The 15,103-nt window shown below is 42.2% G+C and overlaps 1 protein-coding gene across 24 annotated transcripts in view; it reads left to right on the top strand.

Moving 5' to 3' along the window:
- LOC121301331 (receptor-type tyrosine-protein phosphatase S-like) overlaps positions 1 to 15,103 on the top strand; it is a 131,073-nt gene that overhangs the window by 29,619 nt on the left and 86,351 nt on the right. For all 24 annotated transcript variants that reach the window (XM_041230626.1, XM_041230634.1, XM_041230625.1 and 21 more), the window contains exon 2: positions 11,876 to 12,049. In XM_041230626.1, coding sequence (XP_041086560.1) covers positions 11,962 to 12,049 — 88 coding nt within the window. In that variant the 5' untranslated portion in view covers positions 11,876 to 11,961. The remainder of the gene's footprint in view (positions 1 to 11,875; positions 12,050 to 15,103) is intronic.

Below are 15,103 nucleotides of genomic sequence, written 5' to 3'. Positions count from 1 at the left end.
GATCTCTTACTGTACCCTATTCCGCCTATTTTTCAGTGTGTATTTTATATATCTCACAGTCCAGCAGCGTGGAACGAAAATCACAGCTCTCCACAACCAAGCAGTGAGCTACTAGATTTTTTTATTTTTTTTTGAAGAGCGGGCGGTTCCCCAGTCACCAGGATACAGAGGGGGGGAGCAGAGTCCCTGCGAGACAGATAGACTATGCAGCGGAAAAGGAAGCCAGAGGATGGATGTTGCTGGCTTGAGGGCTGGCTTTTTTTTTTTATGTGCTAAAAGCTGTTAATCCTCCTGCCTTTGTGTAGACGGGGGTCCTTACTGAAGTCTGAGCCTTTTAAAAGGTGCTTTTTGTTATCCATGCAATCAGTGGACATCTGGCAAGGGGGTGGGGGGATCAGCTGGGTAGGATTTAGCTGGGGGGGAAGGGGGGGAGGCTAACAGAGGGGTAATTTATGGATGTAATTGTGTGTAATTTGAAACTGAAATCAGAACTCTAAGGGGAAAGGTGACTGGGCTGTGTCTCTGACATGTAGTAAACCCTGGGGTGGGTAAAAATATAATCAAGCTGGGGATTGTGATCCAGTGTATATAGGCGACATAAATCCGATTCAGAAACTCATTAGCAGTTGGAGGGCTGTTTTCAAGCCATTGCTGGCACAGATGTGGATTTCTAGAAGGCACGTTCCTGGTTATATATTTTATTCGTAACTTGTTTTCTTTGGCAGTCTCTACCACGTAGCCCCGATAAAGCTTTAGTAAATTAATCCAGCCTGGTTATCCACTATAAAAGTGGAATACTGCACACATCTAGTGAATAGCAAGGTGGTAAAGTTAATTTGAGAAGTTGTTTGCTAGTTACTTTTTAGATTTATTTTCTGTTACACCATACAGAAAAATAAATGATGGATGATGCCAGCTCCGCGCTAAGGAAAGACAGAGGTGATCACAAAGCGCTCTGAAATGAGAATGGGGTTTTCTTATGTCTCCAATGCAATAAGCTCTCCTGGAGTAAATATAATTGAAAAAGAACCAGTCTATCGCTCTACAAGCAGAGATGATCCTGATTTAAAACTGATGCAGCTTCCAGGGGAAGAGAAACTAACAATCTGAGAGCTGTTGTGATTTAAAGATTACTTCCTGCTTTTATTTATTTATTTTTTCAGTGGTAAAGTTACTGTAATGGAAAGATTGTACTTGAGCAAAAGCTGCTGTTAAGTCTGGGATTTAGTTAAAGCAGCAGCTGATGCAGGGAGAGTTCAATTTCTTCTAGAACATTTATTAGGAAGAGGTGCAATCACAGAAGTGGCATTATTAGTCTTATTTAAACTGGGTGTTTGCAACTCTGAAAATAAGGATATATTCCGTCAAGGTTTTTAAATCCCTGAAGTAAAGGCCATAATTTTACCCCCCTCCAAAAAAAAACAAAAAAAACAACCAAATTATTTACAGTGATGAAGTAGTCTTGTATATAAAGACTTCTATTTATTGAAATTACACGTCTGTTTTTAAAAAAAAAAAAGTGAGCTGAAACTCACTTTAGAGCTTAGAGTGCATCTTTAGGCTCTGAAGGACTAGTGAAAGGGACTATGATGCTATAAAGCAAGAAAAGCAATTGCTTGAGATTTATAGGATTTCATTTGGTTTTTGCGTTTGCTTGTTTGGGCACCATTACTGTAAGTGTATGCTGTTGGTGTAAATGACCTTCTATGCTGGCAGATAGTGCAGTCTCTTAGTCTGTAGAAGAGAGAGGGAGAGGGAGCTTTCAAGTATGCTTGTCAGCTCATCTCACCTTCCAACAGATAAAACACTTTGTCTGGGGGGGGAGATGTGCAGCAGTGTCCTGTCAGCCCAGGGTTGGAGGAAAGAGGGCCCTCCCCCCCCCGTGTACATGTACCATTGTGTAGCTGTGCTGGGGAGGGTTTCCACAATACAGTCCTCTGCAGTGGGCAGGGTGGGTGGGGGGCAGGGGGTGATTGATATGGGAATGAGTCAAGCTGGTAAAGGTTGAGGAGTGGAGAAAGGGCCCCCCTTTCACTTACTAGGGAGACAAAAAATATCAAACTGTGATAAAGAAGCAAGGAAGCGACCGGACAAGTTCTCTGTGGCAGATGAGAGAGGCAGAGGATCTTAATGCTGAGTGTCAGCGAGCAGCGGCACTTCGACTGCTCTGTTATCTGGACTGGAAAGGAGGAAGCTACCCTGCCACTGTTCAAATTGAAATGATGGGCTTTAAATTCCTTTAACAAATGATTTTTCTTTTATGCTTGGGTGCTCAGCGCTCATCATAGAGAAAGGTGAGAGGCTCGTGTTGGGACAGTGCTAGTGTGGGTTTGTAATATTCTTTCAGAATTCAAGTGTGCTGAGAGATCTAACATCGAATACATTTTCCATTCTATCTTGGAGTCGACAAAACCCAACGTCAGAGTGACGAGAGTGAATCGCACTGTTCCAAAACATTGCTAAGCTGTGGAGCTTGATTAGAATAATGATCTGAACTGTTTAGTTTAGATTTAAACAGGCTTTCTTTTCCATACATTGTACTAACAGAATACTCCTTGAACATTCTTGGAGAGCTGTGTTTATTTTTTTTTTCCACCCTATGGCAGTATTTGGTCATACCCAATCGTGGAGTAACTGCATTTCAACATTCATGTTACATCACGTTCAGTTGCAAATAAAATAAAAAAAAAGGTATTTTAGCAATGAATTTCAATCGAATATACAGGGACTCTATTAAACCATGTGTCCCACCAAGTTACCTTTTTGAGCAAAAGAGAGAAACAGTAGGTTCATATGTATTTCAGGCAGCTGTCAGTTATTGTAATAGTGAGCCAAAGTTATTTTTCATGACTTTTGTAAAGTGTAAACTCAATTCGGTGCATCTCGCCAAACCTGAACTGATTGTTGTGTTTCACTGCCAGTATGGAAAGTGTTAAGAGTTTTACCTTTATCCTCCCTGTAATCATTTTATAAATAAAAACTGGGGCACGGAACCTGTAAGCTTTTGAATGGCATTAAAGCTGAATATGTTTTATTGTGAGACGATTGCGTGCATTGTTGATTCAGTGCGCTGGCATGTCTGACGCCCCCATCGCAGGGTGCGTTTATTCCTCAGGCAGTGGTTCAGACATTATTTGGAGAGACAGGCGAATATCATTTATGTCATTGTCTCCCAATAGAGGAGAGCAAACAAACAAGACGGGGAAATCCAGTTAGCCTTGGTTACCATACGCAGTGTGGCGCCCGAGTGGCGCATCCAGTAAAGGCGCTCTGTGTGGAGTGCAGGATGTGCCCTGTAGCATGGAGATCGCAGGTTCAAATCATGGAAGAACACTGGTTTAGATCTTTGTGTGCATGATGAAACTGGATACATTAGACTGGCTAACTCAAGTGTGTTATAAATGTGTGCCCACCAATTTTCCAGTTTGTTTAAGCAGATATAAAAGACAGGTACTGTGTTATTCAGCGTGTGCGGGAACAAAATGAGTAAAATAAACAGCCATGTGTTGTGAAACTGAGAACTTGCACTCACTTGCAAATGTAATCATGCAAATTTATTTTACTTGGCTGTTGATTCATATAGGCGTTCTGGAGTCTTTTCAGTATTTCATTAAGCTGCTTCGATAACATTAAATGTGTTATTGTGTACCTGTACCACATCAGCACCACTGTGTACAGCAGATTGTGCTGAGGTCTGCTTTTGGTTCTTAAGCATTTCATCAGGGCAGTACACCAGTGCTATAACAGTATGTCAATATAATTTTTTTTTTTTTTTTTTTTTGTAAGGGCTTGAACAAACTAAATATTGCAGAGAGAGTCTGATAGCAAGCCACACTGGTCTGTGTGCGCTGTGTCTCCCAGTGCCGTGTGTGTATTTCTGTAATACAAGGGAATGGAACTGTAATCCCGCCGGGAATGGCGTCTTAAAAGACTGAACATTTTTACTTTGCCATGTCAGGGCAGTTCTAAATTATAATGTAAACAGAAGGGATTTAATGTAATTGCAGCTTTCGAATTCAGTCATTGTTTCAGCTGCGGCGGGAGGCAGAGAGAGGTTTTTTTTAAGTTTATTATTATTTAATGGGATTCTACTGCTTCACTGCAACAAAAAAAAAATGCCAGTGTTATTGTGAGAGCTCAGCCCTTTCATTCCAATTAGTTGCCAGACAGACGGATACAGTTTGTCGAAGAAGCACTGGTTCAGGCGGCGATGTGTAATTGTCAGTGTGTGATGTTATTCCAGCTGGGAATTGATTTGTGTAAGATATTGTGTACGTTGAACAGTAATTCTGCAGTGTACTGTGCTTTTACCACCCTTTAATGCACTGCACTGTGCTCTATTTGTTACAAATCCATTGGGTTACCATTAGAACACTAACCTTGCACCCAGTCCTGGGTGTCAGAACTCTCCTAGTTTAGATATTTTATCGAAATGACCAGGAGCAATCAGGCCCTAGCCAAATCTACTCTGGATCGATTGCATTGATCACAGCATGAATACATCTCATCTGTGTCTGTAGGGTTCCTAACGGGGGTTATTCCTGTTGCTTTTGGGGTAAACGGTATAGGACTGGGTGCAGGACTAGTGTGAGTTTGTATGATCCACCTACCAATTGAGTGTGTCTTTGCAAAATTGCACTAATTGGATCTAAATGAATGCTTGCGTTCAGAAGCTCACGTCATACAAGAATGCTCATCAAACAAGTCATGCAGTTTAGCATTGATCCACTTCCAATCTGCAGTGTTCAAGATGGTCTGTGAGTCTCATGCATGATTGGTTCTAATGTAGAGAAGGTATCAATGCCCTGATATCTCCTTCCCCAGCTTGTAATGTGCAGCTGTGTAGCTTGTAATGTGCAGTTGTGTTTGTTCGCATTGCAGATGCCCGATTTCTAGGTTTTTGTGTTGCTTTTTTTTTTATTTTAATGCAACATAGAAAGGCTTTTGTTCCCGTGCTGAATATTTATAGAGCTTCAGGGCAGCATGCTAATTATTTGCATGTAATTCTTGATGAATAACCCAGTATTCCTAAAGTTAAGCCAAACGAAATTCATTTGTATGTTTCATTAAAAGAAGGAAGACTAAATAAAAGAAAAGAGAGGACTCATTTTCATGTGCATGTTGTTTCCTCTCCCCAACTGTGAACACGGCGCTGATAATATTCTAATAATCTTGCTGATGAATAACTAAGGGAATAGCTAATTAACATTGGGATCACTTTATGCAAATAATTTAATTGGTTACATGTGGGGCAGCTGTTTTAGGGTTAAAGCAGCACTACCAATCAGACTTCAGATCTCTTCTCTGGCTGGGAATTCTGCTTGCCTCATCCGTTGCAAAGGGATGCCCTTTACAGTTTTAACGCTTGCCTTATCGCATACTGTACATGAAACACAAACTCCTTCCTGATTTAAGTGTTCTTACTTTCTCTGTTTTGTTTCTTGTTGAAATTTCAGAGAGTTCAAACCCAGAGTTCAACTGCCCGCATGCCCTGACTTCATTGTGCAGTTCAGTTGGAGGGAATACAATAAGGGTTACGTAGACTCTTGAACTGATTGTGTGGCATCCGTTGCACAGCAGGGGGATATGATTCTGTCCTTGGTTGCATTATCAGCATTTAAACACACAGTCTGATTTTGAAGGTAAAAGAAATTGGCCATATGTGTTCTGCATTGTGTAAATGAGAGAAGTGCACCACAGTGGGTTTTAAAAGGTATATACATAAACGCCACCTGCTTGTCATTGCACACATTACAGCTCATTTTGGAAATGGTACTGATCGCGGTTAGTTGAAATCATGACTAATTTAGTTGGCGCTGTTTAAAACCAGTCCCAGCAGGGTGTGTGCAGAGACCAGGTGACGGCTGTGTGAATGATGCGCATGACATTTCCAACACAGGAATCCTTCAATGAAGTTAACTGCTTAGTAGGCACTGATCTGATTTACTGTATTACAGGAAGCTCTTTGCAGGAACCCCCTTTACTGTAGCACACTGTACCACATGACTGGCCTCCAATGAGCAAGATAATTACAAAGCTTGTTCACACTTCCCTGAGCCAGATTCAGACAGCTATTGGCTACGTCAAGTTTCCCAGAACTTCAGATATCCTGTGACGGAATGGCTCAGTGGGTAGAACATATTTTTAGCCAGATGCCCACAGATGCAAAGGTTATAGCTTTACACTGGACCCTGTGCTCGGTCTGATGGCGTTGCAAAAGGAAATTCAGCAAACTCTTCAATTTAGGAACTCTGGTAATTTTAAGTCTCCTTAGCATTCTTTGATAGTGAACACCATATAATATAGAAACAATCATTATGGATGTAAAACAATGCAACAGTGTATTTTATTTTCTGCTTTTTAAATACACTACTGCTGCAAGATGGTCAGATTCCAGTATAAATGCAAAGCACTTGTTTTTTTTGGACGAATTGAGATTGATCTCGTTCAGTTCTGTGTACTGTACTTCCTCCCAAGGGACCTTGTACAGTCTGGAAGGGTTGGCTGCTTTGTCACGCACCCATTTGAGGATCAGCCTGGAGGCAAAGATTGCACAGCGCCGCTACATTCTGCGTTCTCGACATCAGTGAAAAGCAAAGCCAGTCAACGTGTTATCCACAGAGCAGGGATTGTAAGTAATCACCTCCTGATGACATTGTTCAGAGACCAAAACTAAATTTTAAAATGTAGGCCATTTGTTTAATAAAACCGCCAGGCCTCTCTCAGCTCCTAGTCCCCCAGCTCTAACCATTGCATCACGTTGTCTCCCAGTCCCACCCAGCTCCCTGAGCTCAGACCGCAATGCCTACCATCTCTCAGCTCTGAACACCAACTCACAAGCACACATGGTCTAATTAAACAGAGGTGTCCTCAGCAAAGCAAGTTTAGAAATAATTCTGGTAATCGTGTCAGGAAGTCGTTTCCCTTTTCCACAAACGGAGAATGCCAAAGAGGAAGTCATTCAATCCCTGCTGTTTCCGGAATGCCATTCTCGCGGGTCCCAGGTCAGCCTGGAATATCTGAAAGTGGATCCACCCTCAGAGTGCCGGATAGCGGGGACTCGGGAACTCGGGGGGGGGGGGGGGGGGGGGGCGGAAGCTGCCATTGAACTCTTCGCACTCTTATCTGACAGAACTTTGCATCTCACGTTTGATCAGAAATTGATCTCGCTCGTTGAGACTGAACAACTGTTCTGTTTGTGGGGGAATTTTATTTATTTATTTTTTATTTTAAGATTCCAATTGTTTGGATCAGACCGCTGCAAACACTGTCACTAATTGAAATGAGAATAAAATTCTCTCATCCCAGGTGGAATTACAAGAGATTGCTTTGCGGTCGTCTTTGATTGAAAATGAAATTCTCTAGTTTTATTTGAAAACTTCCGTGACACATCCACTCAACAACTTTCTGCCTGGAGGAAGATTTAAACTTTTGCGTGAAGTCTTAAATTATACTATTGTAAAATAGTTTGTGAAGACTTGGATGTCTTCCACTTTGCTGATGGGGAAATAATATTGATATGTAATCCCAATTAGACTGGAATGTCTATTGCAGAAGCTTTCCGTGTTGCTCCGTCTCCTGTTTCACACCAAGTTAACAAACTGAAAGACAGAAAGACTTGCTGTTCATGGTACAGTGACAGTTACAGCACACTTGAATTGCTCTGAACACAGGAATGTCATTTAGTTAAAACATGGCCATTGACAGGGAACACCTGAATAAATCCAGCTGAAGCTCCCAGTCCCTGTGGTCACCTGCAACCTGCCTGCTATAAAGACATGAAGCCAGGTGGGACGTGCATGTATATCGGTCTGCTTTCGCATACCCACCTGTGACTCCGCGTGTGCACTAGAAATGCGTTTTTGTTTAGTAAAGTGAAAGCCTGATTGATGTTTTTACTGAAGGTTCTGCAAGTGGGATTAAATAATAAAGCAATCAGGGTTCTTAATTGAAATGCTCCTGCCTGGAACAGAGCTGGATCTTTAATGAATTATACGGTTATACATTTTTTGCATTACAGCAAAATAAGATCCCAGAGTTTATCCTGTGTGTGTTGAGAGAGAGAGAGAAAACACCACCATTTCAAAACATGTTAACTTTGTGTTTCTGATCCAGAGTGCAAAGATATCACCTGCCTGCCTCTTCAGTCCTAAAACACAAGCAGACCTATTTATAGATCCTCCTTGGTCCCAGGGCTGATTTTTTTTTATTTATAGGCAGTCCCATTTGTGTGGGGAACAGCCTGTCTTCACATGGACACGAACACTGGCCAGACCTGGCTCTTTACTGGGACACCAGTAAAACAGTCACATGGCAGAACAGGTTTTAAAGTTTTGTAGGAATGGTAAAATAAAGAATGGTAGATGGCAGCAGTCTAAGCAATAGTCAAGCTTCCCCTGCCTCCCCCTCTGTGTTTTTTTGCCTTTGTAAGCTTTCCGGACAATTTACAATTACCTTAACCCTTCAGGCTTCCCTCTTGACCTGCAGCCAATCACAGGGCTTACAGATTTCCAGGCAACTGTAATTGTCATTCAAGACATTTGAGTAGAGAGAGAAAAACTGCATTCCTCTCAATCTCTTCTTCCTCTAATCACAATCACTATCACACACACACACACACACACACACACATTTTCTAACTGTCCAGCAGTAAGCATCAACAATAAAACAGGCTGAATTGAATAAGTGCTGCATCAGAGTGTTTTAATAACAGGGGTTTTAAAGGAGCTAATCTAGTGTAGTTTAGAAAGAAGGCATGAGGTCCTGAATGTCTTGTATTTGAGATGTTAGGGCAAGGATATTTTCAAATCACTTATAGTAGCAGAACGCGAGGACAGCGACCAAAATTGTTTGCAGGGTTAAAGAGAGTAGAGTTTCCTGAATTTTTACTTCCCGAATCCCCTCGGTGGCAGGCCCCTGTGAAAGAGGGCCTCGCCAAAACAAACACCTACTGTATAGAAAACGGCGCACTGAGGCCATTGCTCCCTGGCTGTGGCTGTTTACCTGCCTGTGCTCTCAGACAAACGGCTCCAACCACACAGTACACACCGGCTCCCAAATCAAACGAGCCTGCCTCTCTCACAGCACTCGCCAGTATGCTGGCTTTCTGATTTGCCATATGGAGTGAACTAAAGCCTGCTGTGTGTTCCAGATGACAGCCAAGCAATCAGCTTGCAAACTCAGCTGTGGGGAGGAAGACCCCTTCTATACTAAACCAGTCTCTCTCTCTGTGTGGCACTGGCAACAGAAAAATTCTATTGGGCTACCATTACAATGCCATCACTGTTCATTAGCAAAATCACTAGCAGACCTCAACATTACCAACACATTGGGTTTGGAACACCGGTAATGGTCAATCCATTTGTCAATAGAAAGGTTGCCACAAAGCTACTGTTCTACTAGGGGCTCATACTGTTGAAGCTGCCCTTGTGCTACCATTGGCCCTCAATGTTGATCCATTGCGGTCAGGACCTGTTCTTAAAATCGACATCAACAAATTAGTTCACGGAAATGGCTGTGAAAATTGACAGTGGGTGTTATTTTAGCTCATGCCTTTAACAAGCATTCCCAGCTTCCTGACATCCCTCCCCCGATCTGAACTGTGGCCAAACTCAGAGTACTCAAAGAAAGAGCTGGCTTAAGACAGAAGAAAGCTTGCACTTTTTTCTGTACCCCTTTGCCCTACTCCACCCTAGTGGCAGGCCGTTCAGTCTTGGCATGCCCCTCTGAATAAAATTAAATCAGTGGCTAACATTGCAGGGCTTCTTGGGCCGCCCGCGTGGCACAGACCTCAACAATGAGCTTATGTGTAGCCCCTTCAGCGCCAGTCACAATGCCTCTTTCACTATGTGTGGGAACAACACTGTCTGTGTGCTGTCACTGTTTCGTTCTTTAGGAGAAAAACAAGCCCAGATGATGCCACCTGGGCACCCATAGTCTGTGTGCTCCTTGCATCTTTCCCTAACCATTGGAATTATTCATTCCTAGCTTTACACATTTCATAAGCTATTACCTGTAATCCGATCGTTCCTACATTCCCATGTGCATTTGTAGGGAAACTGCTAGACAAATGCATGTTTAGATTTGTTTTAGACTGCAATGTGTTTAGCTGAATAAATGAATAAGTAGCAGTTTCTATGTATGAGCTTCAATGTGCATATTTTATATAGGACTCAAAAGAACTACATTGCACTAAGCTTGCTGACCTAGTTACACTCCCTGTTGAATAAACAGCATTGATGTGATTGAAAGGTAATGAAATTTCCCATTGATGCCGTCGGTCTAAGTGAGTTGCATTGTAATAACGTCTTCATTGGAAAGATGCTATCTCTATTCTTTAAAAATACCTACGGCCATGCTAGCTTAGATTGTGAGCTCTTATTACCTAATTCTGGTACCTGATTCAATAACCTCCACAAATATCCTCATTTATAAATCTATTATCTATACTAATATATACCTTTATTATATAGAACATCAGATATATTCAGGTACAGTATACCAGTGATTTGCAATTGAATTAACATTCTTCTTTATCATCAGTAGTGTGCAGGTGATAGTAGGGTTGTAGTTGGTAGCAGGCATCACCCCTACTTTTACGACAAAGAAAAGACGCAGCTGGAAGCTGGTGGGGGTACTGGCTGTGCTGTTTTTCTTTTGGATGTGGTGTTCAACTGAACTGCAGCCTTACACAGTTATACCCTAACAGACAGCCTCAGACTCTAAGCGGGCCAGTGTTTTACAGCGAAAAAGGACCATTAAAAACACTGTGTATCCTGGCCAACCTGTAATTGTCAGCTGTGTGCATTAGTCCCACACAGGAAGGGAAGGTTATACTTTCATGGGGTTTGCTTACAGAGGGTGGGTGCTTGTCTGTTATTGTAGAGAAAGACCGAACTTGCTAAACTAAAATTTAGTCTTTTTAAATGCCCATCGTTTTAGGCGAGATGCCACCTGGACCTGGGTTCAAATTCGGTTTAGTTCACGAGGCTTGACGTGCATAGCATCATTTCTAATGAAGACCTCTCATTCTTCTAGCAGCTGGTTCTCCTGTTTCTGGTGAACAATACACTGTGCACACAACACTGAACAGGTCTGTAAAACTAGACATATGCGGTTCTTAAAAAGAGTACCATGGCAAAGTCATTTTGCTTATACTATGTATTTACAGCCGTTTACTGTGATTTTACTATACTGCCCTTCTACCATAGTTCAGCCAGAGAAGTGTGTTGAAAAAGTTGGAGCGAATGATTCTGGGCTGTGTCAATGGTTGTAGGTTCAAGGATTACAAAGCTCCCACATGCTGTAAAGCTATTGGCTGGCTAAATCCCACACTCCTCCACCCACGCAACATGCTTTATTTCCTTATGGCTTTCAAATCAAATGTGGTATTATTAATAATGCATGAAAATTGCCCAATTAAACAGCCTGAGTGCCACGGCAAGAAAGTGGTGATTAGGGCTGACTTGTGAAATTCTGAATACAAAATTTATAGGAATGTGTAAAATTGAGTTAGGAGTAAGGAGTCTGGCTTAACAAGCCATTATTTCGTTTATATCAACACCCGGCCTCAGAGTTGCTGTTTCTGTTAGGTTTAAAAGGGATATAACAGGGTTGATTGCACCCATTCTTTATCAGTTTTGAGTTTAAGTTGTAACTTGCGAAGGTTCTTGTCTCAGTAACGTTCATGGAAATTGGTTTTATTGCCAGTATAAAAAGGAGGAACGCTGCAATATCTAGGCCTGTTTACTTAACCTTCAAAAACAGCATTACCTAACCTTGGCAGAACCATTAGCAGGTCGTGGGTTTGTCAGCATTGGGAAATCGCACAACAACTGCACATGTTATGTTTTTCTTTTTTATCATTCTTTTGCAGATTGCCAAGACGTCCTCTTTGAAGCCAAACAAACTCTCCGTCGTGGAGCCTTGGCTGTCCGGCCAAGTCAAAGGTCACCGCCAAGCATGGTTCCACACCACTCTCCAAGGATGCCAGCCTTCATCCTATTGGTGGCCCTGCTGTCCCTGCTCCTGATTGGCTGTGATTCTCAATGTGAGTTTCTGTTTGCTTCCTGAGATATAACGCAGATTGTAGATGCTTCAGCAAAAAAGGGAAACCGAAGCAAACAGGTTGGGGAATGTAAATAAACGTTCTAGGTAAACAGACAGAGGTGAAGATATTTTATTGAATCTTTATTTAACTAGGAAAGTCTCGTCGAGATCAAAATCTCTTTTTCAAGGGAGAACTGGTCAAGAAGGTGGCATGTAATACAAAAAATCCCACAAATTCAGATGACAACCAATGCAAACCAGCCCGGTCAGATTACAAGAAACAATTTAGGAGCACAGGCCAAAGCAAAAACATGTCTCGGCTAGACAGGTTTTTTTTGTTTGTTTGTTTGTTTGAACTCCTTTTAAAGGTATCAAGACAGTAAGTTATGCATTTATCTAAAATGTAACATGCTTCTAAAAAGGCTGGAGCTTTCAAACCTCTCCAGAGGTTGCCGTGTAGAAAGGTTCACTCTTGTCTTTTTCCTGGACGGTGAGGATTGGTCGTTCGTGACTTATGTCTGTATCAGTGTGTGTCTTTTATCAGTGCATTTATCTGTCCAGACATTTATCTTCCTGGCAAAGCAGCACGCTGTATTTATGAATGTGTGTTTAAATATCTACAAATCTTTATTTGCCAGTGTCTATATTTGCATGCATGCGTGCGATCATTTAGTCAATTTGTGTCTCAGTCCATATCTATTCATCTGCTTACTGTATCTGTTTTAAAAGTCTCTCAAAAAGATCTTTCCTAAATGCATTCCCCAGATTTTGCAACAAAAGACCGCACTGCCTCCCTCCCAGTTACACCAGACCAAGCTGTTTTGTTTAGCCTTTTTATCACTCCCTTGACAAGGTGTATTTCACAAGCTCACCCCCTTCCCCCTTCCGCTCAAGAACAGGAAATTAAATTAATGCTAAATTCATGTCACCTCAATTAACCGAATCCCAAATCGCAACGAACCGAAAGAATGATGTCATTCTAGTTCTAGCGTTCTTTCTCATAAATCAAAACCCGTAGGAGAGACATTTTTAATCAGAATAAAATTTAAAAAAATGCTGAATAAATCATCCCAATAATAAAGCCGGGGCTGCCGTGGAGAGCCCTGCAATCACTCCACTAATTGAAGTTAAAACACATTTGCTCATTTCCAGGATTGAAGTGTTGGGGAGGGGGGTGATGGGCAGGAAGGAGCAAAGTCACCTTATCCACAGCTCCACGCAGAGAAATGGCTTTCGACTTCTGTATTGGACTTCCTTTTTCTATTCAAAGTAGACTCGCCCTTATTATCAAGATGGGTAAACCCTGGAATTAAGTTCTGCACAGGAGGCCGCCACTGGCTGCTTAGGAGAAGGTGGTTCCAAACAGTGGTCAAGAAGATTCTAGGACTAACACTACATCTAAGCGTTTGAAGATAATGCTTCTTTAAAACAAAACCTTAGTGTGTATGGATAGTGCATTCCCAAAACTATCTCACAATATTCCATTGCCAAGCAGCCAGGGTGTGTGCCCTACTCCTTCCTCACCACAGCCCGGGAAGCTTGTGATTACCAACTGTGGTTTGCAGTGTAACCCAGCCCTGACCCGTTCCATCCGCTATTTATGGAAAGACAGTTTATCTCCTGACCAGCCTCAGGAGGAGAGCTGCGTCTTTAAGGAGGGACCAGCCCTTTCAAAAATGCTTCTAATTTAGATGCCAACATTCCAGGGAATTACAGTACATTGGAAGATTACAAAACCCACAGGCTACCTTGGTTTAGAGGCAGAAGGCTTTACACATTATATTGGTGGAGGTTAAGGGGTTAAAGAACAACATTTGAGAGTATTCGAATACGGGGGAGGTTGGAAATGTTTTGGTTTTGGGTTTTGACAATTCCGATGGGTACAGTGCAGTCCCAGTTCATTCCAGTAGATGTCACTACTTCTGGCTTCTTTTTAAAGTGTCAGAACACCATTGTTTTCCCCTTCCTCTCCTCTCTTCGTCACCCGCCGCTCAGCTAAGACTCTGCTGAAAGGGAGCCTTTTATCTTCGTGAATAATATACCCTGTAAATAAATGCATTGCTGTTGCGTGGCGCTCCCTTAAGATTGAGCGACCCCCCCACCCCTCCCCTCACAAAAATGTGTCCGGCCTTTTTTTTTTTTTTCCCCCCCAAGTGTTCTTTTTTTGAACCCCAGTACAGCAGATTCCCATCCAAGCTTTTCTCAACGTCAGCCTTCCTGTGACCAGATGGACAGCACTGGAAAGACATTTATTCTTCAAATTCCCCCCCCCCCCCCCCCCCCGTATGTCACATGGTACTTACTAACCGTTGAAAAACACACAAGGTCACGCCATGTGTGAAATGTACAGGGGTGTTCTGCCACCAATAGCTACAACCTTGCACACACAGACAGAAGCGCACATTATAATTGGCACGTAGCGTTTGTTGGCAAGTTTGCCTGCCCTTGTGTAGATGGAGTATTCGTGTGGGATATCTTGTAGACAGAATGTATTGGCATTGCTTACAATAGGATGCTGTCTTACTCTTAACACAGTGTGCCCAAATTTGGATCTGTGCTGGGCGAGGGAGTTTGTGGTAGGACTGGGAGCGAGGTGTCTGCATTTTTAACCTTTTGTCGCATAACGTCAAATCAAATCCTTCACTCTACTACACAGTTCACCAAAATGTGCAAATGTGTTTTTAAAAATAATGATGCAGTCACTCCTGCCTGGAAACACGTTGCTTCTTTATAATATAACCTTTTTATAATAATAAGGTTCAGAAAAAGAAAAAAAAACAAAAAAAAAAACACTTGGTAAAAGCGATATGGTAATGTTTTCATAAGAAGCATTTGGGTCAAAGTGAGAGAGCCAGTGTCTGAACTGGAATTTGAACCCAGGTTCACCTTGCTCTGACTGTTTGTTCTCTGCACTCCCATGTCCCAGGCGTCCTCATCAAACACTTTTTATTTCTTTTCATTTTTCCACACAAGCAGGAAGGAGGGACCCTATCAATCCCACCCCCTCCTCAGCCTGCCCGTGCCTCAGCCCTTCAGGGACCGCGTTGTCACGGCA

This window comes from Polyodon spathula, chromosome 27 (genome assembly GCF_017654505.1).
Source record: "Polyodon spathula isolate WHYD16114869_AA chromosome 27, ASM1765450v1, whole genome shotgun sequence".
NCBI classification, from domain to species: Eukaryota; Metazoa; Chordata; class Actinopteri; order Acipenseriformes; family Polyodontidae; genus Polyodon; species Polyodon spathula.
The sequence above is the reverse complement of the archived record's forward strand: the minus strand, read 5'-3'. Positions and strand labels throughout refer to the sequence as shown.